This window comes from Pristis pectinata, chromosome 22 (assembly GCF_009764475.1).
Source record: "Pristis pectinata isolate sPriPec2 chromosome 22, sPriPec2.1.pri, whole genome shotgun sequence".
Classification (NCBI taxonomy): Eukaryota; Metazoa; Chordata; class Chondrichthyes; order Rhinopristiformes; family Pristidae; genus Pristis; species Pristis pectinata.
The window spans coordinates 19,557,233-19,584,996 of NC_067426.1; the positions used below are offsets into that span (position 1 = coordinate 19,557,233).

Below are 27,764 nucleotides of genomic sequence, written 5' to 3' on the forward strand. Positions count from 1 at the left end.
TGTTTACTGGAAAACCCAACTAGTTGAGTGCATGTCATTAAATATCTAAATTTGCTGGAAGCCCAAGGTAACTACCTACAGGAAAATAAATAGTATAAAAAGGAATTAACCAACTCCGTAACACACTACAATTGACAAGAGGAAGCTTACTTGAATTTTTTTTTTGCCAGTTGGCCCAGAAGAAAATTGCTGATGGCACAATAAAATCATTAAGAGAGGCACATAGTTTAAAAATCACTAAGACCATCTATATTACATTTAATGTTAGAAACTGCTGCAACATACACTACTAGAAATACTTAAACTAAAATTCTTAGGTTAGTGGGAAAATGGCAGCAATTTTCAAGGACCAAGTGTTATAATGACAAGTGTGTGTCACACAGTCCAATTAATTTATTGTGTATAGTTTAAAAAGGAAGCATCAGCACACAATTTTTCCCAAACCACGTAACCTTAGGGACAGTGGTTGACTAATGCCAGAATGGGGCAGGCCAGTATCCAACTTCACTTTAAAGATTCCCCATTATACATGTTTCATATTTATCTAATGAATGTAAAGTTAATTTAAAAATCTGATTCTCAACCTATAGTCAACTCAGCACACTGTGCAGCTCATCTGACGTCCTGGTAAAAACATTTTGTTTTTAAAATGATATACAGGAAGTTGTTTTACACAAGTCAAACCAAAATATCGGTAACTACAGCCAGCCTGGCCCATGGCCAACAGATTGAGAATCACTGGTTCAGATACATCACAATTACATTGTGTTACCCCATCAGCAAACAACAAGACTTGTACTGAAGGACACTTTCTTCAACAGCATGTTAACCAAATCCCCAAATCCCACAAGAAATCTCTTGTATTATGAAACACAATAGCTCAATGGGCAAACAATGTTACGTAGCACACAGCTAACTGACATGGATACAGTAAAGCTCATCAACACTTAACTTGAGATAAAACATTTAAAAACAAAACATCTTTATTATCATGAAGTACTTCAAAGTTAAACCAGTTTTGTCATAGAATGGGAGGCTAATATATATATATATATAGAATATATATATTTACAGTGTATTTCTTAATATCTACATTTATGCATTCTTAACAAAAAATCCCCGGTTATTTAGTTGTTGACTGCAAATGTAATCACATACATTTCTATTCCTATCTAGAATTTAACAAAAAAAAACAAAGCATGAATGACAACCCATTCCCTTCTCTCTACTACCTTTAAATTTTTACATAAACAATTTTATTCCATCAAGCATGCTTTGGGAAAGCATTAAACTTTTGAAGTATTTACAAATCAAGAAAAACTTGCACATTTGTAATTACATCTCTTGATCTCAGGACATTCCAAAGTGCTTACAGTCAGTGGAGTACTTTTGAAGCATATTTACTATCATAATGCAGGAAACATGGCAACCAATTTGTACAGAGCAAGGTCCCAGAAACTGCTACAAGGTAATGTCCAGATAAATCTGTTTTAGTGGTGCTGACCAGGGATAAATAATTGGTCAGGGCATTGAGAGCTTTTTCACCTTTTGATGGGATCATGTGATCCTTCCTGTCCACTTTTTGACACCTCAATTAATGTGGCTAATACAGACAGCAATATGGATCCCTTGAAGCTACCAACAAACAGTTTATTCTCTCTTTTCCAAGTTATGACGTGGAAATTCCATTCCTAAATCTTCAGGGAAAGAATACTCAATAGCATCTTAAAGGAGCGATTCTTCCCCACTGTTTGCATAGTACACTTGCTAAAAAAAAAACCATGGTTGTGTTTACCTCGATTAAAATTAATGGAATAATTCACACTTCTCTGGAGTGCCAGCCTCGATTTTTTAGTAGGTAAAAGTAAATCCTTATCATGAGCTAAATAGTCCAACACACCTTTCTGGATAGTGAATATTGGGCAAGCACAATGCTTCCATTCTTTCAATAAACTATTTTTTTACTAGTGTGAATAATTTCACTTTGATACAGTGAAACCTCAAATCTGGTACATTTGGAATTTGTGGTGTGGGACCAGCAGATTTTCTGGACCCTCAGATGTTATTTTTATTAATCCTTCAATTATTTCCAATTCACTTTTCTTTTTGAACAAAAAAAGCTATTACATAGTAACAGGTCAGTAAACCTAGCAAGTATTGGGGGCAGGGGAACTGGGTCTCCATCGAGCAGAAAGTGCAAATGTTACCCAAGTGCAAATCCTGAACCATCAGGATTTCCTAATAGTCAGATAGTGGATTATTGGAATTTTACTGTAATACTCTTTATATACTGGCAAAAACAATTGATGAACTAAGTTCCATACATTTATTCACCCAAACTTATAAACAGCTGAAATTTTATAACATACAATGCAGAGTCAAAGTCAATAAAATTAATAAATCATACAAGATCCTAAAATTTATAAAAAGCCTTACAAATAAAACCAAAACATTTATCAAATTTAAGCACATCTCGTTTAGGCTGCAGTTAAATACAGTGTTCAGTTTTGGGCATCAAGATCAATGATGGTAGATGGGAGGAGGAGCTTTAGACACAAAAGGTAAAGAAACTGATTTTCCATCAAAATGTACGGGAATACATACAACAACTGTTCCAAACAGTGAGTTAATTTCCTGAAAAATCAGGATAAAAATACTTCTACTAGTTTATAAGTTACTAAAATTACACTAGAACAAAAGGAAAACTAATTTATGATGTAGATGGTTTAGGACATGGGATGCCCTACCAGAAAACAATAGCGGATGCATTGTCCAAAGACTAAGATGGCTGAAAAGAAAAGCAGTCCATGTCCATTTGTCATTTATGTGGCTTAGATAATGCAAAACAATGCTGGTCTTAGCTACTAACTGAGTAAATGCAGCCTTGTACCCCCCACCATGGGACGTATAGGCAATCCCTAATCCAAGATTAGCAAAAAAAATCAGAAAACAAAATCCAATATTTAGGTTTGGTAACATGGTGCTTTGAATTAACACTGGGGCCTTTGTGTCACGTTTAGGTAACAAACTCATGACAAAAAAAAAACAGAACACTTGAGCAATGAAGGATTTGCAAACCTACTGTCCTGGCAAAAGTAGCAACATCTCTGTGGCTGAGGCACTAAAAGTCAAACTACCAATACTGCAGCACATCCTTAATTTGTTTAGGCAATGTAGCTAACTCCAATTAAATAAGGGGGGAAAAAACCTGCTACTCATAACTCCTACTCTAAAGTTTGTGGTTGTGTAGAAAGGAATAATAATAATTACAATTGAGGCTTCTTTGAAAGGTTCACATTTTTTTTTGTTAAAGTCAAGCAAAATTAACCACTTTGAAATGTTACCCAAACAATTTTGATTGCTCAACTGAAATAGAACCAGGAAAAGAAAATAACCAACTGGGTTCAGAAATGACCTGTTTATTCAGGCCCACATTTTTCATTTGAGATTTTGAATTGATGTTTTTATTGACAACACATCTTAAAATTAATTCTATGCTTTTGTCTTTAGCAAGGAGGCTAGACGACTGCAATAAATCTCACACAGTTTTTCCCCAAAATAATCTGCATCTTTATATGCTTCACAACTCCTCTGCCAAGACTGTGGAATGTGATCTTTTCCATAATAAGCCCCAGCGATTGCTCCTGCCATTGTGGCAATTGTATCAGTGTCACCGCCCAGTGAAATGCTGTAGATTATTGTCCTTTCAAGCCCATTGTACTTTTCTGGAATTTCTGGATCAGGATTGATGCACCTCAGGAAGGAATAAATTGCAGTTGGCACTGATTCAAAAGCTGCAATCCCATTTCCTGAAAAGAAAAATTACACAAACCTTACAGGCTCAGTAGACATAAATGATATCTATAAAAGGTACAAGGCATGTCAGAATACATTCAAGTGGTGCACTGGCTTGAGATCTAGTGCAGAAACAACACACGACTGCTGGAACGCCTGGCTTTGAGCCTGAATATTCAAGCAAAGCAGAAATTCTCATATGGCATGAGGAAAAATGAGGAGCTTACATTTTGGGCAATTCATTTTAAAGATACCAACAGAAATATAGAAAACAAAGCATTTTGCATCACAACTTGAAGATAAAATTGACATTTTTATTTGCAATATCCGGCATGACTCCCTTAACCCACCCTCACCGAGCAAAGTGAGAGCTCCAGCATGTATTTTGTGAAACTATGGAAAGACTTATCCAGCGTCTCATCTATATAAAAGAAATCATTGTAAAATATTAGTCTTACAAAGAAAGGTTTCTTGGTACAAAAAGATACCAAAATTTTTTTGGTTTCTGACAACTATAAAATAATTATGCAAAGGTTGAGCAACTGCTGCTGATGAGGACCACACAAATCTAAACCATTCCATTTCTTGGACAAACAGGAATAATTGTGAACCAAAATGTCATGAAGATGACTTGCATTGCTTTTTAGATGCTGAAAATAAAAAAAATTGTATACAAGTCTCAGAGCGTTAAAATACAGCTAAAAGCTGCTTTTTTCACTTACGATTATTTTTTCCAGCTTAAACTGTTCTTTTCTCCCCCCCTTATTTCCAATCTACAGAAGTTAAATACACTTTTAAGTTAATACACTTAAAAATTAATAAAACTGGAGCTAAACAGATAAGTTTGTAAAAAATGGAAATAGCACTCTTACCCAATTCATTAATGACCTCTTCCTTTGAAACATCTGTTCGTGATAAAAATATTTTCATTTTCTTCAGTCTATTGCAATATGGAAACTCATGAAAGCTGGGGGAAAGGAAGAGAATAAAGTGTTGAAGGATCCAAACAGGAAAGAGCACTTTGCTTCTATTAGTTTTTCTCCAGATCAAATATTGTGAAGTGCTACATTGTACTTACACGGCAACAATCGTGCCCATCTCAAATATTTAGATTCTCTAGAGAATCTCGTGTAAATGATTAAATTACCTACTATAAATGAAAAATCAAAATCTTAATAACAAAGCCCTAAACTCCCAGTTGGCCCTTCTTACAACTTCAAGCCTTAGAATCTTAAGATTTAAAAAAATCCAATTTTACTGCTACTGCCTTGAATGAGCATCTTGCTCATGACAAAACTCCTTATTTGGTATGTACTTAATCAAAGCTGTCAAAGCAGAGAAAAAAAAGATATGCACTATAAATTACTGATTTAAAGTAAAAAGATGCCAGTAAGAGGACAAAAAAAAAGGTCCTCTCTAAATGATCTATTTCTACACAGAACCACAGAATTGCTCATATTTGAAAGTGAACAGCCAAGTTCAAACATTAGTGATTGGATTAATTAACATTAATTTCAAAAAGAGAGCAAACCCCACATTTGCAAGAAAACACCAATCAAGTTAGTTACTGTCTCAAAACAGAGTTCAGGTTTCTTTTGATTCCTCTCGAGCAACCAAGTCCGCAATGAAAGACTCAACTACAAAAAGTTTGATTAAGTAACTTTATTCAGCTATTAACTAAAAGAACAAAGAAATCAGTAATTCAAGAAATTCTGGTTAACTCTTAGCTACAGATCTAATTTACCTTTTGTAACTACAGCTACAAACCTTGTCTAACTCAACTAAAAGAACAAAAAAAAATCAGACTTCTTCATTTGATTCTCCACTAATAAATCAAGCTCAAGGTTGCATGCAATTCATCATAATACTTATCACTAATTAACAATTAGCAGCGCTGCTCCTGTATTCTTAACTATTCAGTCTTTGGCCGCTGGGGAGCTCCAACACTTCGATGAGACATGAAGGGGTATGAAGATCACCAGGCACTGGTCGCAATCCAGCCCATGGAGAAGCTCCAAAACATCCCTTGAAAAGACATTATTATACTGTTCAGGGTCTCCCTTATCTCCCCTACAAGTGAATAACAACTCCATATAAGGCAAGACCACCAATACGCAATTTACTGGAAACCACCACATGATTTCCAACAAATCTCTCAGACAGGCCTACCTGTGTAACCAGAGCCTAAAATGAAACTGTAGTCACCCATCTTGTTGGCATATTTGGCCATTATATAGCTATTGCAACAGGGAAAAAAAATCACTAATCCCGTTTCATCTTACCACAGTTACTGTACATAAAAATACTGGAAAAAATAAACAGTTCATGCAATCACTGAGGAAGGAGGAGCTGAAGTTTCAGACTGAGAACCCTTCAGAATGGATCACAATTAATTACTTTGCATTTTGATACACAAGATTATAATAGCCTCAGACCATAATAGCCAGTACTTGTTCTCAGTGGAAAGGGGATAATTTAAGACAAAAACCTCAATAGCACATGGACCCAAAATACTGTCCAGAAGTAGCTTTGTATTAAAACTCAATCTTAATTTCTTTTGCAATGTTTTTTTAAGTATAAAATATTCTTTTCCAGGAATTCAGTTTTTCTTTCCCAAAGGTATTAAAATAGCAGTTTATCATGTCATGATCAATTTTTGTAACTGCACTCTAAACAGATCATTTCTTCCTCTCCATCCTCAAAAAGTATCTATCACATTTTCACAAAAAAAATAAATAGGATGCTTTAAGAAATTACTCCAAGGCTATTTCAGAACCTCAACCCTGGAACATGAAATGCTTAGTTCTTTCAAGGCTGATTTTTCATGATTCACAGCTTTAATTATTTTTGGTGTCATTTTGCTGAAGAATCTCTAAAGACCTTTAACTACTTAAATGCAAATAACCACAAATTCTGTGCACAGATTCCACTCCACCCCCCCCCCCAAGCATCTTTGTTTCAAAGAAAGTTTGGTGACAGTCCTTCACCATCCACCTCTTGAAAATGTCTCTTCTTGTACAAGTAACTATTACTTGAACCAGGAGCAGGGACGGGTAGAAGGAAGGGGCAACTAACCGGCGCGACAGTGATCGGCCGCGGGGATTGGAGGTGGGCTGGGCAATGTGAGGGGGCGCAGGGTGACAAGCCAGAGCACCAGGCAGGTGGGGGTGGGGGGGTAGGGGGAGAAGCGGGAAGAGGCTGAGAAGGCAGAGCGAAGCGTCAGCGAACCATGTGCAGGGCGCAGAGGCAGCAGGAGGATCCGGAGCGGACCCGAAAGGGCGAAGGCAATGATGGAGCCCACGCGGACCAGAAAGGGAGAAGGCAGTGTGGAGCACATGCGGACCTGAAAGGCACGGTGCAGCTCACGCGGACCTGGAAGGGACCCGGCAGGATGGAGCGCAGGCGGACGTGAAAGGGCGGCGGCCCAGCGGACCGTGTAGGGTGAACCAGGAGCAGGGACGTACAGCGGGGAGGGGAGGAACAGTGATCGACCGCAGGGATTGGAAGTGGACCGGGCAATGTGGAGAGGGAGCGCACCCGGCAGGGCAAAGCAGAAACGATGCGGATAAATAGGATTAGTGTAGATAGTACAAGGGCGGCATGGACATAGCGGGCCGAAGGGCCTGTTTCCGTGCTGTTTGGCTCTTTGACTGAGGTGGTCAGAGATGGCCAATACCTGGCTTCTGAATGATGAGGAAGTTACCATTGGTCAGGCCGAGAGGGAATGAGCCCAGACCTTGTAGCGAGCGGCAGGGCCCATTCATTACCCGAGGAATTGTAAATAGAACTGAACCAAAAGGGGAGAGGGGCTTATACATCAACTTTTAAGATTAATGGAGGGTTAGTGTAAATGGGTAGTTAATGGCGTGGGCTCAGTGGGCCGAAGGGCCTGGTTTCCATGCTGTATGTCTCTATGACTATAATATTTCAAGAACAATCCATCACACAACTAATCACGGGTATGATTCAAGTTGCACTCCAATAAATATTTGATTTTTTTTAAAGAGATATGATGTGCACATAATAATCTTCGTGTGGTTCATGTACAAATGTGCATTTTGCAACAAGAAGTGTGTATTGCACATTTCTTCTGAGCTGAGAATGTGGATGGCCCATAGTAATAATTAACAAAAATATTCTGTGCATGTCGAAGAACCAATTAAAAACAGAATTGACCCATCTCCCTCAGATTTCTCTCAATATATTTTGGAACACGTTAACTTATTTCGCACAAAGTTATTCTTTTTAAGGCCAACTGTGGCCATGCTCAAATTGGAATCAAATTGCTTGCCCAATTTTTTCAAAAGAATCAAACTAGTATTTTTTTTAAAAAAAGACAACAGGAATGCAGTAGTGACAACACACAAATTGAAAATATATGGGTCACAGTTTATTAAAAGCATTTGCAGCCAAACAAGAGAAAACAATTGGATTTCAAAAGCTTCTCTTGCTTGGTTGCTCCCACCCAATAATCCTGTAATTTAGTCTTCATATCCCTGGATTATATTAGAAATAAATAGATTGCCTGGGGGACTTATCAATGAAAAATATTTTGGATAAAGCAATATTACTCTCACCCAGGTTTTAAAGAGATAGTTTTAAAAGAAATTGTCATTATGATTATTAAAACAAACAGATTTTGCAGCAAAATTCACAATTCTAGATGGATTGATCATGATAGTACCTGTATTACACCTCTAATGCTGAAACAGCAAAATTATTAAGGCTAAATCCCTCTGCTAGCACAAGAAAGCCAAGAATTCATATACACCAAAGACGAGTTTTAATCCAATAGATTCAAAAAAATCAAGTACTCTATTCAGCACAGACATCAAAGACTTACAGAAGCAACCACAAAGCATCATAATTATTCTTTTCCTTGATATTCTTTTAGCACCAACTTAGCCAAGTACTGGATAAGCAGCATATCAAGTTGGCTTGGCAGCAAAAATAGGATAAAAATTAGATTAACGTTATGGCTTATTGAATTCAAAAATGACTGGAACTTTTTCCTTGAAGCACAACTTACACTCCCATCCCCAAAGGAGCAACATTCTGCCATTTCACACTGAGCAAATCATATTCAGCAAATATTAAAAGTTAATAAAAAGTTCAATGGTTTAATTTGAATTTATGGTATCAATGTATTCAAGCCATACAGGTTCTGAAATATTACCTACAAGAACCCACCTACATAACATGCATGTTTTCAAAATATACAGTGGCATGCAAAAGTTTGGGCACCTCTGGTCAAAATTTCTGTTACTGTGAATAGTTACAATACCAACTTAGGCAATTTCTAATATGATACTGACAAGAACATGTTGACAACATAATTGTCTTAGTTGCATGCTTCTTGATCAAGGCTGGAGACCATAAATAGACAAAGGCCATTTCAAATTTTCTATGCAAATTTATAAGTCACCACTTCCATACTATTGGAGAAAATGATGGTCTTCTTAACAAATTCCTCTATCTGCAGCTTGCAAAAGAAACTGCATAGGTCTCCAAGAAGGGGATTCAGTGCTCAAAACATTTGCAGGAAGTTGCATTTTATCCAGTTACATCAAGATGAATTGAGGAGCAGACATGCTACAGGTATGTCTGAACCTAAAACATGGAAGTGGTAGGATTCATACAGAACCAAAATATTACTTTTGGTCACCAGTAATTCTACCAGCACCATTTCAGTTACCATGCATATAGAAAACTAGGCCTAAAAGTCATAAAAGCTAATTACTACACTTGGCGACTCTGGGATAATGGTTTCCTTTAACATTTATTTGATGACCTAGGAGCATGAAAGCAAGCTCTAGACAGCTTGATTAAAAGACAGTCACCATGCAGATAATAAGTATACCCAATACAAATTCCTCTTGAATTAAACAAAACCATTACGAAATCAATGTGAGCCAAATTAAATAAAACCACTATGAGTTCATTTCTTTAAATAAGGCAATGAAAATCAGATCGGGAGCGATAAGCAAATTGCATGCTAACCAACAGCATAAAGACTGTAATGTTTTGTACACCACAATGATACTAGTATTGCAATACATGCACATTCTTGGTCCCAGATTGATTTTGTTTTAAAATGATGCTTAGATTAATTTGGGACTACATTGATAATTATGCTCTGTTTGACTCCAAATGCCAGTCTTCCTCCAAGCTGGAAATGGACCAAAAAAAGCAGTGCCCTGGAAGTTCAGGACATCAAAAATAACTGTGGTTACTTTATCACAGAAGGTTGCAATAGTGCTCTTCAGGTTTATTACACAATCTCCAATTCTTAATACCACCCCAAAGTGGCAAGAAACTAGCTGGGACAAGTTGCTCAAATTTATTTCTAATTTTAAATGTAGAGAAAAAAAGAAATCAGTGGATAAAGCAAGTCTGCTGAAGGCAAAATGCAATACATATGAACTGCTTAAATTAGGATCGTCATCTAGATTTTTTAAATAACGATTAATATTAGCCATTTTCACAAGATCACAAGGGAGCAGAAGTAGGCCATTTGGCCCATTGAGTCTGTTCCAAGGAAAAGGGAAAAAATAAAAAGAAATGAAAAATGGGGGGGGGGGGGGGGGGGGGGGCAGGTGAAAAAAAAACACTATTCTAACCCCAATTTCCGGCCTTATTCCCATATCCCTTGATACCTCGACTATTTAGATATCTATCTCTTCTTGAAATACCTCCAATGATCTGGCCTACACTGCCGTACCTGGCAAGGAATTCCACAAATTCACCACCCTCTGGCTAAAGAAATTTCTCCTCATCTCTGTTTTAAACCTGTACCGCTAATTCTAAGATTGTGCCCTCTGGTCCTGGACTCACCCAAGGGAAACAGCCTAGCCACATCTACTCTGCCCAGTCCTTCCAACATTTTAAATGTCTCTGAGGTCCCCTGTCATTCTTCTGTACTCCAGTGAGTACAGTCCAAGAGACATTCACTGTATTCTTAACTGCAATTTCTTTTTGGAGAAGGTGGGTCTAATTTTCCTAAATGATAGTCTGCCTATTAAAACATTTAGTGTTTAAAACAGAAATTAATTTTCAGGACTCTTTAAATGATGACAAGTACATAGATTTATATTCTGTGGTTTAATTCATTCTGCATGCAAAGTTGGGTGAACTCCCATTGCAGGGCAAGATAGTGTTGCTGCAATTGACAAAATTCTTCCACAAGCTGGGGAATGAAATCAGTAAGCCCTTCTGAATACAATGTGGTAAATATAGTGGGGGTACACACATCTCTTTGAATTTTAATAGCTAGTTCAATACCTGGACTTAAAAATGGGAATGCGGTAGGGGAGGACTGGGCTGGGAACACAAAGAAAACAGAAACAGAGCAAAAACTTAAAACTGTTACAAGTCAGATGTTCACATGATCCTTCCTGAAAGTTTAAAATCGGTCAGCTGACAGAAAAACGTTCTGTTAACCATCTTTAACTATGGCTAATTCCAGTTCTTTCTCAGTTGACAGATTTCTGCCACAATCATACAGACTTTAGTGGCAGAAAACAAAGGGTTAAGTATTTCAATTCTTCAGTTCTATTCAGCTATGATCTATTCACAAGGCTAACCCTAGTTTATGTGCAGAAGAACGTAATTTCTTATACCAAACCATCAGAGAAATGAAGTGGTGGCCACAAGAGGCCACCCTAGATCTGTACTTACTCTTTTGCATCTGAAAGAGATTTCTCATCATTCTCGATCAACTGCATTTCCCCAATGAGATGATCCAAGTACTTGTCCTCCTTCAACTCCCCCTGCAAGGCATGATGAACAGCGAGGGCCTGCAGGATAGCTCCATTGTAGCCCAGTGAGGATGCATGCGTCACTTCTGCATTTTTCTTTGCAAACTGTCCCATAACAAAACAACGTTATTGTAGAAGATGAGGGGACCTAGTTCTTATTTAATTGATAAAGGACTAAACCTTCAAGCAAATTTGCCATGAGAGTAGAAGCACATGGCTTCCTTTTGGGTCACTCATTACTGAAGTTGTATGTGCTCCCTGCATTTTACCAACTAGAAAAAAATTAAGACATTCCTCCACAGCTATTGCATCATTTGGAATATCATGGGTGTTTTCTTCCCCCCAAGTATAATTGCACAGGAGAGTCAAAACGCAGTTATTTGTCATTTCAAAAGTGGACTTAATTGCATCTCTTGCCTAAATAGATCAGTCTTACACCTGAGAAATTATGTTGGGCTAGGATACATTACTTGTTTACTCATGAATAATGAAATGAATGAGAAAACAGAATAAGAAGGGCAAGGCAATGCAATGTCATCAGTTTTTATAGAAAAACTATCTGAGCTGCAATAAGACAATTTGTCAACTACACAACATTATAGGGATCATTTCAAGAGAGTGTTGCCCACAAGACTAAAGTATTAAGTAAAAAGCCCAAAACTCCTTGATGGTCATAAAATATTGGTCCAGAATTTGAAGTCAGCAATAAAGCAATAGCATTTATTGCTGAGTTCAAGGAAAGATCCCAAAGATCCCACAATCCCTCTGGTGAGAATTTTGACAGTTGCTGTCAGATGTCAGTACAGGATGACTCCTGGCATCCAGCACTTTGCTGATAAACTGACTCTACAGTCCATCCAAATTGCACAACAGAAATATAGAAGTTTAATTTTAAGTAAACTTATTAAACATCATACGATGTGAAATGTTCATGTAAAGTAAATATAACACACATAAATAGGATTATTTTAGGGCCAAGTGGTTTGCTCAGCAATAACTACAGCATGTCATGGCATGCAATTAAAAATGCACAAGTCATGCAGCACGGCACAAGATTTTTTATAGTAAGATTAGTTCCCAAGTAGGGCTAACATGAATTTAACTAGCAATTTCCCTTGATTACAATGAAGAAGGGTGCAATCAGCAGCCTGTACAGGTGAACTGAATCACTGACAGCAACACTGGGACAATTCTAAGTTTCTAGAAATCCAAAGTTAACAGTCATCACACACCGAAACTGACTTTATGACCAATAGTCTTGTCATCAGATCTACTTCAAAATCCAGGTCATTTATAAATCAAATAGAATGAGATAACATTCACCTTTAATGTGCTTTGCAATATTCAGATGGATCTTTTGCAATACCAGACAAGAAAAATTGCAAAAGGGGCCAAGATGATGTTTGGAGACCACACCCAGCCTATGAGCTTGCATTACCAAATCAATGAATAACTGATCAACATTTTTCAACTGTCTTCTTATTTTTGTTTAGTTATTAACATTTGGGAACCCAGTAAGATTGGGTAATTTAGATTCAATGCAATCAACTCTAACCAGTTTATAACTTCAATACTATTCAGTGTTATAATCCTCACTGCTGAAGTTCTGCCATTTCCTGCTTGCTCAGGGACAAGACAAATGTTACAAATCTATTGCAGAGTTTTGACTTTTTTCCTCCACCAACTATGACAACACATTGATTTGTAATGTAGGAAACATAATAATCAGGGTATTTATTTCATTTTTAAGTCTTACATTGACCTCAGGATACTTTCAGAAATGTTGAAATCAGGAAAGGCACTGTATAAATGCAAGACTTGTTTTCCCTATGTTGGGAATTCTCTTGGAATTGCATAAGTACTTCATTCCTTGATTAGTTGGAATCTACTGATGTACAGAGAGCAAGTTAAACATGGGAGATGATCGACTGCCTTTATTTCTGTCTTCTGAATAATTTATAGTTTATTGATATGCAACCAAAATGAATGGTCATTTTCTAAAACTGACAAAATTTAGTGGATTGATTCTATGCTTCTCCCAAGTAGAGAACTTAATTCTCAGCCTAGTAGCTGACAGTGTATTACTGTGGAAATTCTAATTTTTAAGAAATTGATTTTCTAGTTTGAAACAAAAAGGTGGGAAAAACAAAACCAACCTTTTTAGTTTTATCTTTTCCTGAAAAGTAGAAACGAATGTCAGATACAAGGATTTTGCGGGACATGCTAAAATTGTCAAATTTCAAAGCAGAAACATTCTACTTTGGAATATATTTTTTGTGGTAGTAGTAGTGGTTTCAATTATCTATTTACTTTGATCAAAAGCAATTCAATGAAAAAAAAACATACTTAGTTTTCCAGGAAGCAATATAATACTTCGCCATTTGTGGAGAGATCTACAACAAACTAGAAAAGCTTCCCAAGTCTTTTGCAACCTCCCAATAACACATTCTCACCCAGATCAATGATCCAGGAAATCCACAAACATACAAATAATGCTATCCCTAGGCTCGCATCCGATACAGGTGCTACATTTAGTAAATATTCAAATCAACTTTCAAATTTAAAAACTGTAACTGAAAAGTTACATTTCTAAAAGTTTTGGCAAGAAAGAAATTTAAGGAATTTCTCACCTGATCCAGCACAGAATTTACTTGACTACTGTTAGACCTACAACCTCCATTCAATGTGTATATTTTGGGCATACACTAAGTAACATTCCTGTCTTCCAAAACAGAAGTACCATCTGACTTACCACAAGCAATGCCCCAGGAAATTTACTAGTACTGATAAACTCTCGCTGGTGAAAAACAAATGTATAATTAGCACAAATTTATTTTTAATGACCAAATGAGCTGTTTGCATTGCTGATGCTGCCCTCCAACTATACAGGACTTTTTTCATTTTCTTAGTCCCATTATAAGTGGGCTGATTGGTAAACTCACAAGGTCAATAATAAGCTCAAAAAAGAGAGTATATTATGGTAAACACAGTTTTATTTTCTGAACAACTGTGGGAGAAAAAGAGCCAATGGTGACAGAGAAACAGTAACCAGAAAATACTTATATGACAAATTATTCTACCTAGGATTCCATAGGGTTGGAGGATAGGGAGAACTGAAGGTGGAGAAAGGAAGGAGGAGCAAAAATAAAGCTGTGTTACTTAGAAGTAAATTATCTAAAGATCCATCATTCTGACCTTTATAACATCCCGAATATCCGGATATGCCAGTGCAATAGGAGCGATCCTCATGGCACCTCCATTTCCATAGGAACCCTTTCCCTTAAACTGTTCCCTTGCCGGTTTAAAAACATCATTACAGTTTGGGCTAAGAAGTTTCTTAAATACACGAATGACACCACTTCCATAGCCACGGTTCGGCTGTTCTTTATATTCCTCAGCAAACCTAAGAGGTTGAAGAACACACACAAAAATCACTTTTATTGGTGTGTCAAACACTTTGCCAAAGACAATCCAGTTATACATTTTAACATTATTATTTGCATTTCATCCAACCAAGAGGTCAGCTGGGAATGGAATGCTTTCAGCTTGGTCACATTATCTTACATTAAGAAACATACCCTCCTCATATTTACCATTTGTTCTACTTTTGCCACTTCTTGGTTCAATTCCCCATCACACCAATAATTCTGTATAGCTTCCACTAATGTTCCAAAATAAATTAGTTATGCTTCCCACATTGGCATCATCTGCAAATTTTGACATTATTTCCTTCAAGACATTATCCAAATTGATGATGGACAGTTCATAGAAGTGGCCCCAGAACTGAACAGTGACAGACAGCACTACCTATTCCCAACCGTTCAGAATCTGATCTTAATATTGTTTTCTTATTTCTTTTATTTATCTAACCCACTAAACTCTATATAGAGTGTGAACAGATAGTTCCAATCAGAACATATGATCTACCCCTAATTTTGTGTTCATAAGGCCATTCAAGCCTAACTCTACTTTTTCAGTGGATCATGGCTGACCCTGTGCCTCAACTTTGTCTTGATGTTTGATTCCCATGTCCTCCAATTCCCTAAATGCTGAAAAACTATCAATCTATCCCAAAAAATCACAGTGACCGAGCATACAGAACTCTGCAAAATACACAATTCCAAACTTTTACAACCCTATGTATAAAGAAATCTCATAGTCCTAAATGGCCAACCTCTTATCCCAACACCATTTCTCATAGTTCCAAATTCTCCACCAATTCTACTTGGCACTAACCCTATCAATCCTCTCAGAACCTTGTGTTTCAGTGAGATCCTGTTATTCCTTTCGATGCCAATGAACATGGGCCAATCTTAATTTTCCTTCACTTGACAACCCCTAAACCCAAGCATCAATCTAGCAAATCTGCACGGCCGTGACTACAAGATACATCATCCTTCCTCAAATAGGAAGAGTAAAATTGTGCACTGGACCCAAATGAGGGCTCAAAGCTTTGTAAACTCTCAGCATGACTTTCAGATTTTTGTCCTTTATTGTAACAGAATTGGAGTACAACTACTATCTGCCTTCCTAATTACTTGCTACATCTGCAAGTTTACTTTGTGCACATCATGAACAAGTACACCAAAATCCCACAAGTACACAAAAACATTTACTGTCAAAACTCTCTACACTCATGACTGTGTGGCTAGGCACAGCTCAAACGCCATCTATAAGTTTGTCAATGATACCACTGTTGTGGTAGAATCTCCTCAGATGAGGCAGCGTACAGGAGTGAGATAGATCGGCTGGTTGAGTGATGTAGCAACAACAACCTCAGTCAACATCAGCAAAACCAAGGAATTGATTGTGGATTTCAGGAAGGGGAAGTTGGGAGAACACACACCAGTCTTCATTGAGGGGTCAGCGGTGGAAAGGGTGAGCAGCTTCAAGTTCCTGGGCATCAACATCTCAGAGGATCCATCTTGTGCCCAACACATTGATACAATCAAAGGAGGAATGCCAGTGGCTCTACTTCATTAGGAGTTTGGTGACATACCAAATCTCCTCAAAGACTCTTGCAAATTTCTACAGATGTACGGTGGAGAGCATTCTGACTGGTTGCATCTCCACCTGGTATGGAGGCTCCAATCCGCAGGATTGAAAGAGGCTGCAAAGGGTTGTCGGCTTAGCCATCTCCATGGAGGACATCTTTAGGAGGCAGTGCCTCAAGTTGGCAGCATTTATCATTAAGGACCCTCAGCATCCAGGACATGCCCTCTTCCATAGAACTATACAGCACAATACAGGGCCTTCGGCTCACCATGTTGTGCCGACCTTTAAACCACGCCCAAGACTATCTAACCCCTTCCTCCCACATATCCCCTTATTTTAAATTCCTCCATATGCTTATCTAACAATCTTTTGAACTTGACCAACATACCTGCCTCCACCACTGCCCCAAGCAGTGCATTCCATGCACCAACCACCCTCTGGGTAAAAAACCTCCCTCTGATATCTCCCCACCCATTACTTTAAAGCTATGCCCTCTTGTATCGAGCATTGGTGCCATCAGGGAGGTGGTACAGGAGTCTGAAGACCCACACTCAACATTTTAGGAACAGCTTCTTCCCCTCTACCATCAGCTTTCTGAACAGTTCATGAACACTACCTCGTTGTTTCTCTTTTTGCTCTATTTATTTTTGTAACTTATAGTGATTTTTATGTCTGCAGTGTACTGCTGCCACAAGACAACAAATTTCAGAACATATGTCAGTGATAATAAATCTCATTCTACATCTACTTCCTCATATTTCTGAAAGCTATAAAGGTAGAGTGAAGACTTGTGCAATGGTGCCATTAATAGACTAGTGTGTTATGCAAAGTAAATTATGCTTGATAGAATTCAGCACTTTTTCAAAACACCTCTTGTTAATGTTGAATTTTCATGTTTGTTCATAGTTTACTCAACTTTACCTGAAGCAATAAAATTGAATAAGTGTATAAAATAATGAAATAAACAGGGTTTCAAAGTAATTTTATTCTATTACTAGCTTGGGGGGGGGGAAGAAGAGGGAGGGAGAATAACTTTATAAAGCCAAGAAAGGTGTTTTCCAAGAAGTTAAATCCTAAAAAAAGGGAACAACTCGTAGATCTACTTTTACAGTAATATTTTTTCATATTTGGGGGAAACCTGATTTTCTATCCCATGAAAGTGAATAACCTTGTTTTATTCTAGTTGCCACAATGTGGAAAAGTATTTCTTTATTACTTTGTTCATATTTAACATGCATTTGCCCAAACTTGTCCGAAATCTTTCTATCTCAATTATTAAATATTAAGCAACTTACATGATTCTGCATACAATGTCTATTAATTCAAATTTGAGGTTTTTCCGAGAATGATTATCCCTTTTGAAATTCATGCCACTGCTGCGACCTTAAATATAATCACAGACTCCAAAATCTCTCTCCAAAAACCTAACTGGGTGTTAATTACCCAGAATGACTCAGGTTTCCTTTTATTCTCATCCTAACATCTAGCATGTATTCATATACAATAAAGCTCTGTAGCAAAATTTCTTCCTCCTAGACCGGGATCTAAGAGTTTTCTTTATTTAAAAATCACAATATCACTTATCCTGTCAGCCACTTCAGGATTCAATTCTCTTCCAATATTGTTCTCTTTCATAGCTTACTCAAAATACTTACTAAATATTTTAACCATCTTTTGATTTATGAATTTACTTCTCTCTCTCAAGAGTCACAATGTAATTTTGCCAGTTTGTTTCATACTGACATTTTAAAATATTTTTTTTCTATTCCTTTCATTGCTTTCTGAATTTCTTCTCATTCACACTCATCCTTCCTGATCCCATTTCTGCCCCACTTTTCCTTTTTTTTTTAAAAACAAAATAGAATCCTCGTTTTTAACCCATTTATCCATTGCATGATAGCTTTCTTCTTTCAGAATGGAGACTCTTTTGGGTCTACTTATGTACAGAATTTAACCGAAGTACAGCATTAAGCAGCCCTGCACAATAAATCTAATTTTAACTTAAATAATAGCACACTGAGCTCCCTTCATCACTGACAGTGGTCTCCGTACTTTTTTTCCTTTCAAGATAAAGCTTGAACAATATCAGAGCACAGTTGTTAAAAAGGTACATACCTAAATTTAGCTTTTCACGTTAACTTGCTTTCTGCACAAATAAATAAGTTGTAATACTTGTATTTCTTAATTCCTCAAAATCTATCATTTCAAATGAAATCAAATACCAAGCCTCCACAGCTCTGACTTAAACTCCAAAGATTCGCCATCCTTTGAAGGAATTTCTCTTGATCCTGAATGGCCCATCCCTCATTTTGAAACTGTGATACCCTAACTCTAGATTCCTCATTTTGGAGAAGCATAAATCAAATACTGATCAGAAATCAAATTTTTGATCAGAAATCAAAAATACTGGATTCCAATGGAAGCTCTTACAGTCTGTGATTACTGCATTCCATTACTACCCAAATCCATAATGCTCACAGCTCACGTTTACCAACAAATAGTTTACATTATGGAACATAATTCAATAATATAAAAATGGGTCATATACCTATGCGCTTAATTAAGTGTTCTATACCACAGAACAGAATTTGGTAGAAACTAAATTAATCTCACACAAATTAGGTTCGCATGGTACTTTTGTAGTTTGCACACTTTGTCCCCATTAATCCACTCAAATCAGGTTCCAAAAGGAAAAAATGTAAGACTGCGTACCACACAGTCCCCTATAAATATTAAAGCTAACTGACTGACACACTTAGTAATGATACTACAGTACTTTAGCCATTAGTTTTCTCTGTTTGCAAGCTATTCGAACAAATGTGGTGATAACACAAGATATCTTGTAATCAAAGACTACAGATAACTTCTTGCAAAAGTACGTTTTCAAGCAACCAACACTTCCTTCTGATTCCACTAATATCATTTAATAGACAAAGCAAATCAGCTTCAATAAAAGCCATAACTCAAGGAAGCAACCAACATCACTCGAGCCGAAGAGGATACACAGAACAAAACCGATTTGATGATAAGCACAAAGAGAAAAAAGGAAAGCTGGGTCAAGGACAAATTATTTTCGGTCATGATTAATGGTCGTTTTAAAGGGAAGGCATCCAGCATGTATGAAATATGGACAAATTGAAGGTGTCAGCAAGTATAAGGGCTAGGAAGAGAGGTTTTGTGGGGTGGAAATTGAGGAAGTTAGGGTTAGATAAGAACATGTGATCGTCTCCAACCTTCAAGGTGATCCTGGAATAATCTGTAGTTTGGCTGAGAGCAGCACACAGTAAAGCATGATCTAATGACTGATGAATAAGTCATGTGTGACTTGAAAGATCGAAGTTGGAAGCTTTGCCAGAATACAGAGATACGAAGTGTTTGACTAGTTCAACAAAAAGATCTTATAGACAGAGACAAAGGGTTCAGAGGAAGTGGGACAATTCAGATGAGATATGGAATTAACAAGCATGAGAAATTACTTGGTTCAGAGACTGACAGAAGAAGAAGAAGAACCTTCAGTAAAGAAGTCATGGGTCAAAGGTAAAAAAACATGAGTACTTCAATAGAAGCTTGGGAAAAAGAAGAATACATCATTTAAGTTGTGTTGTTAATTCATTTAGTTAAGAATGGATAATCTTTTAATGGTTTAATAAATAAGTGTAATTAAAAAGTTCTACCAAATACAGAACACTCTTCCAGGAGACAACTTTCAATTCACTCAGAATGACCTCTATAAATCAGTTATAAGGTTACCCTTGTTTGAGTAATATAAATCACTAGCTGTCTCCCTAGCAGTATGCTCCATGTACAATACTTAATCACTGCCTAAGAACAGTAGAACCTAGTTATAAAAAAGTAGGCTATTGTCAGGGATCTCCTACAGAAGTAATTCTTCAGAGATGGCCAAAAAAATGTGCAAATATCTGTTCAACATACTGGTGGATTTTTATTCTAAATACAAATCCCAAATACAAATCCACCTCTAGATACACTGCTGGAAACAGTTGGGTAAAGTACCTAAAGACTAATTTATTCACTAAACATTCTGACAAAGTAATGGGACAAACCTGTGGAAAATGGATTTCAATGCAGATAAATGACAGGTCATCCATCTGGATCTGAAACAGTGTATGTTCAAAGTGATGAAAAGCTGAAAGCTAGATTATGGGGGGGGGGGGGGGGGGGGGGGCTATAGATAGAAGAAAAAACCTGCATGCATTCACCCTAAGGTTGAGTGAGACTAGAACTAGAGGACATAGGTTTAAGGTGAAAGGCAAAATATTTAAGGGGAATTTGAGGGGAAACTTCTTTACTCAGAGGATGGTGCAAGTGTGAAAAGAGCTGCCCAGTGGAAGTGGTAGATGCGGCTTCAATTCTAACATTTAAGGGAAGTTTGGATAGATACATGAATGGGAGGGGTTTGGAGGGATATTGTCCAGGTGCAGGTAGATGGGACCAGGCAGATGATCAGGTCAACATGGACTAGATGGGCCGAAGGGCCTGTTTCTGTGCTGTAGTACTATATAACTCTAAGTGTTGAGAGATCCAAAAAGATGTGAGTGTCCATGATCATGGATCATAAAAATATCAAGGTACAGAAAAATAATAAAAGCTAATAGAATTTGGGTCTTTAGATATGAAGTCGTCTGACTGAAGAAACATGGAGTAAAGATTATGCTACAGCTATAAAAAGCCCTGGTTAGCCCACACGACAAGTATGGCAGCCAACATGGGCACCAAGTCCAAAATGTAACATATATTTATCAGAATGATAATTGGACTCCAATCATTAAATTATGAGCGGAGGTTATGTAAATAGTTATATTCTTTGGAATTTGGCAAGGAACGACTCAGCTCGAACTTCAAGATATTTACAGAAACTGACAGGGCAGACAACCAGAATTCTTCCTCTGATAGGGAAACTTTAGAACTTGGAGGATGTACCTGAAAAATTTTTTGCCAGATATATCAGAAATGAAATTGGGATGCATTCAAAAGCTGTTTAGAGTCCACAAACTGAATCTGAAATCAGACTTTCGTTAGCTTTTGTATTGAATGGATTTGCAAGCTTGAGGGACTATGTGGTTCCAACACTGTTCTCTCCTTCCATTACACAAAATTGTATGTTATTATGTTGAAATAGTGGGCTTTGGGAAGACGTCAAACTGAAGGAGCTAATCCAGACCCTCAAAATTACGTAGTGAGCATTTTCAGATCAGCTTCTAGAAATGGGGAAGCATACCGGCTATTTGTACTCAGCCTACACAAAATACAGGAAGGATTAGTGAGCTTTGCTTCAAAAATGCTGAACCAACAAATATTAACAAAGATAAAATGTTTGTATTAAAATGAAGGTCTGGTAACCATACTAAATAAACACATCAAAATATTGATAACTGTACATTATCAAGCACACACGACAAATAAGAGAATTTAAAGAGAATAAAATCTGTGTCTCAAAAGGTGATTTTCAACTCCATTACAGATAAGCGAATTCATACTGTATATCTCAGGGCAGTGATAGATACAAAACACTACAGGAAGTTACGATTATTATATTTACAATTGTTGTGCCGTGATAGAATACACAGGAGAATTTAACAAAATCCCAGTTCAATTTAAGCCTCTTAATTTCAGCAACATATTACCTCTTAGCCATATCCACTTCGTCAAAATCTTGTTTACTTATCAGTGACTGTGCCACACACCTGGTCATTGCTGTATCATCCGAATATACTAATGAACCTGAAAATAAAATACATTGTCTTAAGAAATCAGCTGAAAACAGACCGACTGAAAACAGATACAATAAACAGCAGCAGTGTACCGTTACAAGCCAAAATGTCCACCATAAATATAAGCAATCACGGAAATAGAAGACATACGATTATTAATTAAAGGATATCATTGGCTCTCTTCGTCCTATACACTAGTATTGAAGATGGAACACCAGAGATCACACAGAAATGTCATTGACCCAAAGTAGTTGTTCTTCTCCCCTGCCCTCCCCCAAAAAACACACACACACCCCAACTCAGCTGGTGTTTCCAGAATTTTGCTACTTTCACTTTTAAAAGAACATAACAACTGATCTGTTTAAACAGGGATACATCAATGTAGGGGCAGTGGAAAAATAGCAAAGTTGGTTCAATTGATTCTCAAGTCCACAATGAAAAGCCTGGTACACCACCACGTAATCCAATATCATGGAGGATGCACTGACCAAAAGGAAAACAAAAATCAGTACAACAAACAGAGCCAGAAATGCAGACGTCCAGCCAATTGAATATTGCCAACTATTGAAACAAACCAACCTGATGAAGCTTCACAGCAATGAAGAATGTCCATATATTACAAAAGGGCATGGCTGATCAGCAATACAAGAAATCAGAGGATCTACATCCAAAATATTAACTGATCTGCTCTCTGCAGTCAAGAGTGCTTCCAACAAATTGTGTTTTTGAAACCACAACTCCCTTGATGCATCTCCTGCATCCAATTTGCTCTAAGCAGAAGGATCAAGCAGCTAGAGTTTTTCAGCATTCAAGCCCAGGTAAAACTCCCAACTCTCAAAAGAGGGGCAATTCTGTCCAAGTAGCACCTATGATACTAAATAACCAAATTTTGTCAAATCATCTGATTGGTTTCCAGAACTGTGTAAGCCTTTAATATAAACCCATGCATAAATCTGTCTATTTAACCAAGTGAACCAAGATGGCAAAAGCTTGTTTTCCATTCTTGGGGAAAGTTTATCTGGCAAAGTGACCTCTTATTACCCATCTCTAACGGAAAGTAATGAACCATTTGGTGCAAACATACATCTTGTTAGATTAATTAAGAGGGCAGTTAAATGTCAACCATGTTGCTCGAAGGCAAACCCCATGCATAACAGATCTAGCAAGAAGTGCTGGTAAGGTGACATTAGTGAACAAGTTGTGTTATTACAAAGACTGATAGCTTCCTGAACACTTACTAAAATAACTTGACCAATCTCATTGCTTGGTTTCCAAAACACATTTGCTAGTGAACCAATCGGAAGAGATTAAAAGGGGCCTGAATATTCAATTTACTGCTAGTTAATTAGGTAGTTTTCATTCTTTTACTATTATAGACTTGCCTGTAGTAATTATTTCAATCACTTATTTTTGCCTTTTAATATTTAACTATCAAAAATACAAGGTGACTAAAGCAGACTAGCTGCATTGATCTCTGGAGACAGGTGCAGTGACCTTTGTAAAAAGGCAAGATTACCCAAGAAAACTTAATCACGCAGAGAAAAAGATCAAGTCAATTGCCCTGAAACATTAATTCTAGTTGTTTCAATTAAATAGCATATTAATTATTATGTGCATGGAGGTATCACTGGCAAAGCCAATATTTAGTGCCCATCTAATTGTTTGAGATGGTAGTGGGACACCTCATTGAACTGTGTGAAGTAGTGTTTACATAACAAATTCAATGATAACAATGACATATCTGGATAGTAAGGGACTTGGAAGCAGTGGTAGTTTCAAGCACTTGCAGCTATTTTACTTCTCAGGGGTAGGGGTTGCAGATTAGAGAGCTGTTACTAACTAAGCATTGGTGAGTTCTAGCAGCACATCTCAGATGATACACACTGCAACCATGGAGCACCAGTAGCGGAGAGAGTGCCGATCAATTGGACTGCTTCTTGTACCTGGTTGGAGCTGCACACATTTAGCTAAATGCATTACACTTCTCATGTGTTCTATACACAGTGGTGAGATGTTGAAATGTCAGCATGAGAGTCACAATTTGTGGCCTCTACCTCCTACTACTGCCCTCCTATGTGCATAGTCCAGATACTCATTGGACGAGGAAAATACTGGCAATGTCTTTGAATGTCACAGTGGGGTGGTTATTGTTCTTGGAGATGGTTGTTGCCCAACATGAATCTTGCTTGCTACATCTCAGCCTTGATGTTGCTCAAGCCTGCCCCAACATTCAATATTGTCATGGTGGATGTGCCCCAGGCATCTCTCTTCTGTGCCAGTTCCCACAGCCCTCAATTCATCAATCTGTCAAAAACTGATTTAATTCCTCTTTAAACACCCCCAGTGATCTAACCTTCGCAGTTCCTCTGCCTCGTCAGCAACTTAAAATGTTTAATTTCTAGCACTCTTGGGTGAGATGATAGGTCATCCACTTGAAACATTAACCCCACTTAACTTTCCAGAAATGCTGCCTGACCTGTGGAGCATCTTTATATTTCAGATTTCCAGCATCTGCTTATATTTTTTTCTTGATGAATTTTTTGAGAGACTTTTATGTATATCTTCAAAATATGATGCCATGCTACAAGAAACAAAAACTTTAAATGGTGTATTAAACCATAATTAGCAAAATTTAACAAAAATTAATTTCAGGTATAGGAGTTGAAATTCCCTCTAATAAATACATTAAACAATATTTCAAAGGTTATGATAGTTCAGCTTCTACCTTAAAATATGCACTTACTATCTTTACTTGTGCAAAGTAACATTTAAAATATCAGTTCAAATTTGTGCTTTTCCCAGTTTGCAGTCTACTCAACTAACTTGATCACCAGATAACACAAATACCTTTGGACTGATACCCAAAGGGGCAACACAAGAAATATAACCAGACATAAACCATTCAGCTTAACATGCCTGCTCTGCCAGTCAACAAGTTCATTCCATATTTTCCTTACCTTATGGGAGGACTTTCAGCCCATTAAATCTATGCTGACTCACAGAGGAATCCCATCCCCCAGTAATTTTCTTGTGATCTATTCTCACATCGATTCTATCTCCTGTTTACAGTAGGGGCAATTTACAGAGACTAATTAACCTACAAACTCATAAATCTTGGGGACATAGAGGGGAAACCAGAGCACCTGAAGGACCTGCTGTCACAGAGAGAACATGCAAATTTGACATAGCACCACAGGCCAGGATTAAACTAGCATCACTGGAGCTGAAAGGCAGTAGCTCTGCTGTGCAACCCCATACTTGATCTCATTACCTTAGCCCAATTGCCTGCACTAACTCCATGTCCCTTGATTTTATTAATATCGATCCATTTTGAACATTGTAATTGTACCCGTCTCTACCACTTCTTCTGGTAGCTCATTCCATATATCTTCCATCCTGTGTGGAAAAACTTGCCCGAGGTTCCTCCCCCCCCCCCCACAAAGAAATCTTTCCCCTCTCACCTTCAACCTACAGCCTCTGGTTTCTATTGGGTAAAGTCCCAGGGATTTATCAGCTTTCAATCCCATTAATTTCTCCGTTTTTCTTTAAATCTATTTACTTCAACTCATCATTGGTTGAGGAATGAGGAAAGAAAAAGTAATCTACAGCACAGATCACCAGATTTCAGTGTGTTGCTTTTGAATTAATAGACAAGTACTGCCTTGCCACTAGATTCAGGCCTAACTGCTTAGCAAAAGCAAATTTCTTTGAAATGAAGCATCTGAGGTTTCCCTTACCTTTAAAACACTACTAATTCAGCTCAACATAAATATACAAATTAAGAGTAGATGCAGGCCTCTTAACTGCTCGAATCAGCTCATCTATTTAACCTCAGTTTCACATTCTTGCCCACCCGGAATAACCTTTCATCCTTCTGCATATCAATTATCTACCAACCTCAAAAAATATTCAAAGACTCTAATTCCACCATTCTTTCAAGAAGAAAGAAGAGAATTCTTGGGGGTGGGGGGTGGGGTGGTGTAAATCACCTCATCTGCCCTAAACAGGCTAGCCCTTACTTTTGATAACAACACCATTTAGCAGTGTGCTTTCTACAAGTCTGGGTATGAACACCTGCAACAATGTTGATTAGCAGCAATAAAATCATGGAGGACTTTAAGCAAGTGACATCCTTTGTGCAAGCAGTTTAACACTGTTTGCAATGAATACTGATTTTAATCAAACAGTACACAGTTTGCAACTGAAACATTCCAGTGCATGAAAGATACTTGTGAAAAAGCCAAAGTAATTAAAGCTTCCCTTCATAAATTACAAGCTCACATGGACGCGTAGAAAAAAGAATGCAAATATCATACAACTTTTGCACGTTAGTTGGATGAATTGCCCCTTGTTTTCCCCCATTTTCCAAGTTACAAAAGGAATGGGAAATGAGGTTAGGCTGCAACTGAAATTCTGATGTTTACTGATAAAGTTGTCACAAATTAAAAAGAAACTCAAATGAATAAAACATCGCACCTCCCAAAGAAAGAGGATGCAAGCATTTTCCATTTTAAGAACTTTTCTCACACACCACTCAAAAATAAAATTGTTACCGAATCCAAAATTAAGTAGCGGATAATTTGAATTAAACTTCACACAAAACCTATCAGGTGATAACTGTGGCAACGTTACAGCTATTGGGCTCTGTACACCAACAAGAAACACATTGGAGGGTGGAAGAGCACGAGAAATAAATAAGTATGCTATGGTTTCTCAAAGATAACAGCTTTTTTGGGGGGTGGGATACAAGGAATGCGGAAAGACTTAGTTGGCTGTAGAGCAGCGAGCCTCGGCGTGCCGCCGGGTTGTCGGTGCTCTGCTTCCAATGCCTGGCAACCGTGGCCTTTACCTTCCTCCTGCCTCTCCTCCTCCAAGGCTTGGACGGCTTCAATCACATCCTGCATCCTGACCAGCTCCTTCCCCTCGAACTCCCCACCGATACAATCCCCCAGCAGCGCCCCAGCCATAGCCCCACAGAAACGAGAGAGACTGGGCGGAGTCAAGACCCTGCTCACGGCCGACATCTTAGCTTGAAGCTGAACCGGGCAAGAGGAGGGAAGGCGCTGATTGGCGTTGAAGGCGCCCAATCACGGAGGCGGCTGATCCAAAGTCGACCGGTGATTGGGCAGGAAGACAAGCGGCAGGGAGCACCCAATCAGATCTGCAGCCCGGGCGACAATCTGGCCAATCAGGATGCGAGAGCGGCCAGAGCGACGAATGAACAGGTCCTGTGAAGCAGGGAGAGGTCCTCGCCTGCATTTAAAGCGGCGCACCTGCTGATGGGCTGAATTCAATCCCCCCAGGAGGTGCCGCAATCAGATAATGATTCTGCTGCCTCTTCATCTGGGCCAAGTGACACATCTTCATCGAGGAGACACAAGAGATGGCAGGTGCTGGAAACTGGAGCAACACACAAAGCGCTGGAGGAACTCAGCGGGTCAGGCAGCATCTGTGGAGGGGAATGGACAGTCGACGTTTTGGATGG

The 27,764-nt window shown here is 38.0% G+C and overlaps 1 protein-coding gene across 2 annotated transcripts; it reads right to left on the minus strand.

Annotated features, from left to right (window-relative positions):
• Window positions 1–450: 450 nt before the first annotated feature.
• adprs (ADP-ribosylserine hydrolase) lies at window positions 451–27,322 on the minus strand. Of its 2 annotated transcripts, none has more exons than XM_052036242.1 (6): window positions 27,129–27,309; window positions 22,253–22,289; window positions 14,748–14,955; window positions 11,473–11,657; window positions 4,668–4,762; window positions 451–3,809 (listed from the first exon to the last, which is right to left on the minus strand). In XM_052036242.1, exons 1-6 carry the CDS (start codon window positions 27,301–27,303, stop codon window positions 3,493–3,495), a joined length of 1,017 nt encoding a protein of 338 aa, XP_051892202.1. In that variant the 5' UTR covers window positions 27,304–27,309; the 3' UTR covers window positions 451–3,492. The 2 variants fall into 2 exon arrangements, with proteins under 2 accessions (XP_051892202.1, XP_051892201.1); XM_052036241.1 differs by having other exon boundaries at window positions 453–3,809; window positions 22,193–22,289; window positions 27,129–27,322.
• Between the last annotated feature and the right edge of the window lie 442 nt (window positions 27,323–27,764).

Bases quoted from the DNA above. Each gene is read 5' to 3' on its own strand.
- adprs (XM_052036241.1), bottom strand. From the start codon at position 27,303: ATGTCGGCCGTGAGCAGGGTCTTGACTCCGCCCAGTCTCTCTCGTTTC. The intron at 11,658-14,747 runs GTCAGAATGATG...GTTATGGGACAG, and splicing joins ATATTCGGGATGTTATAAAG to TTTGCAAAGAAAAATGCAGA. The intron at 4,763-11,472 runs GTAAGTACAGAT...CCTTTCCCCCAG, and splicing joins TCTCTTTCAGATGCAAAAGA to CTTTCATGAGTTTCCATATT.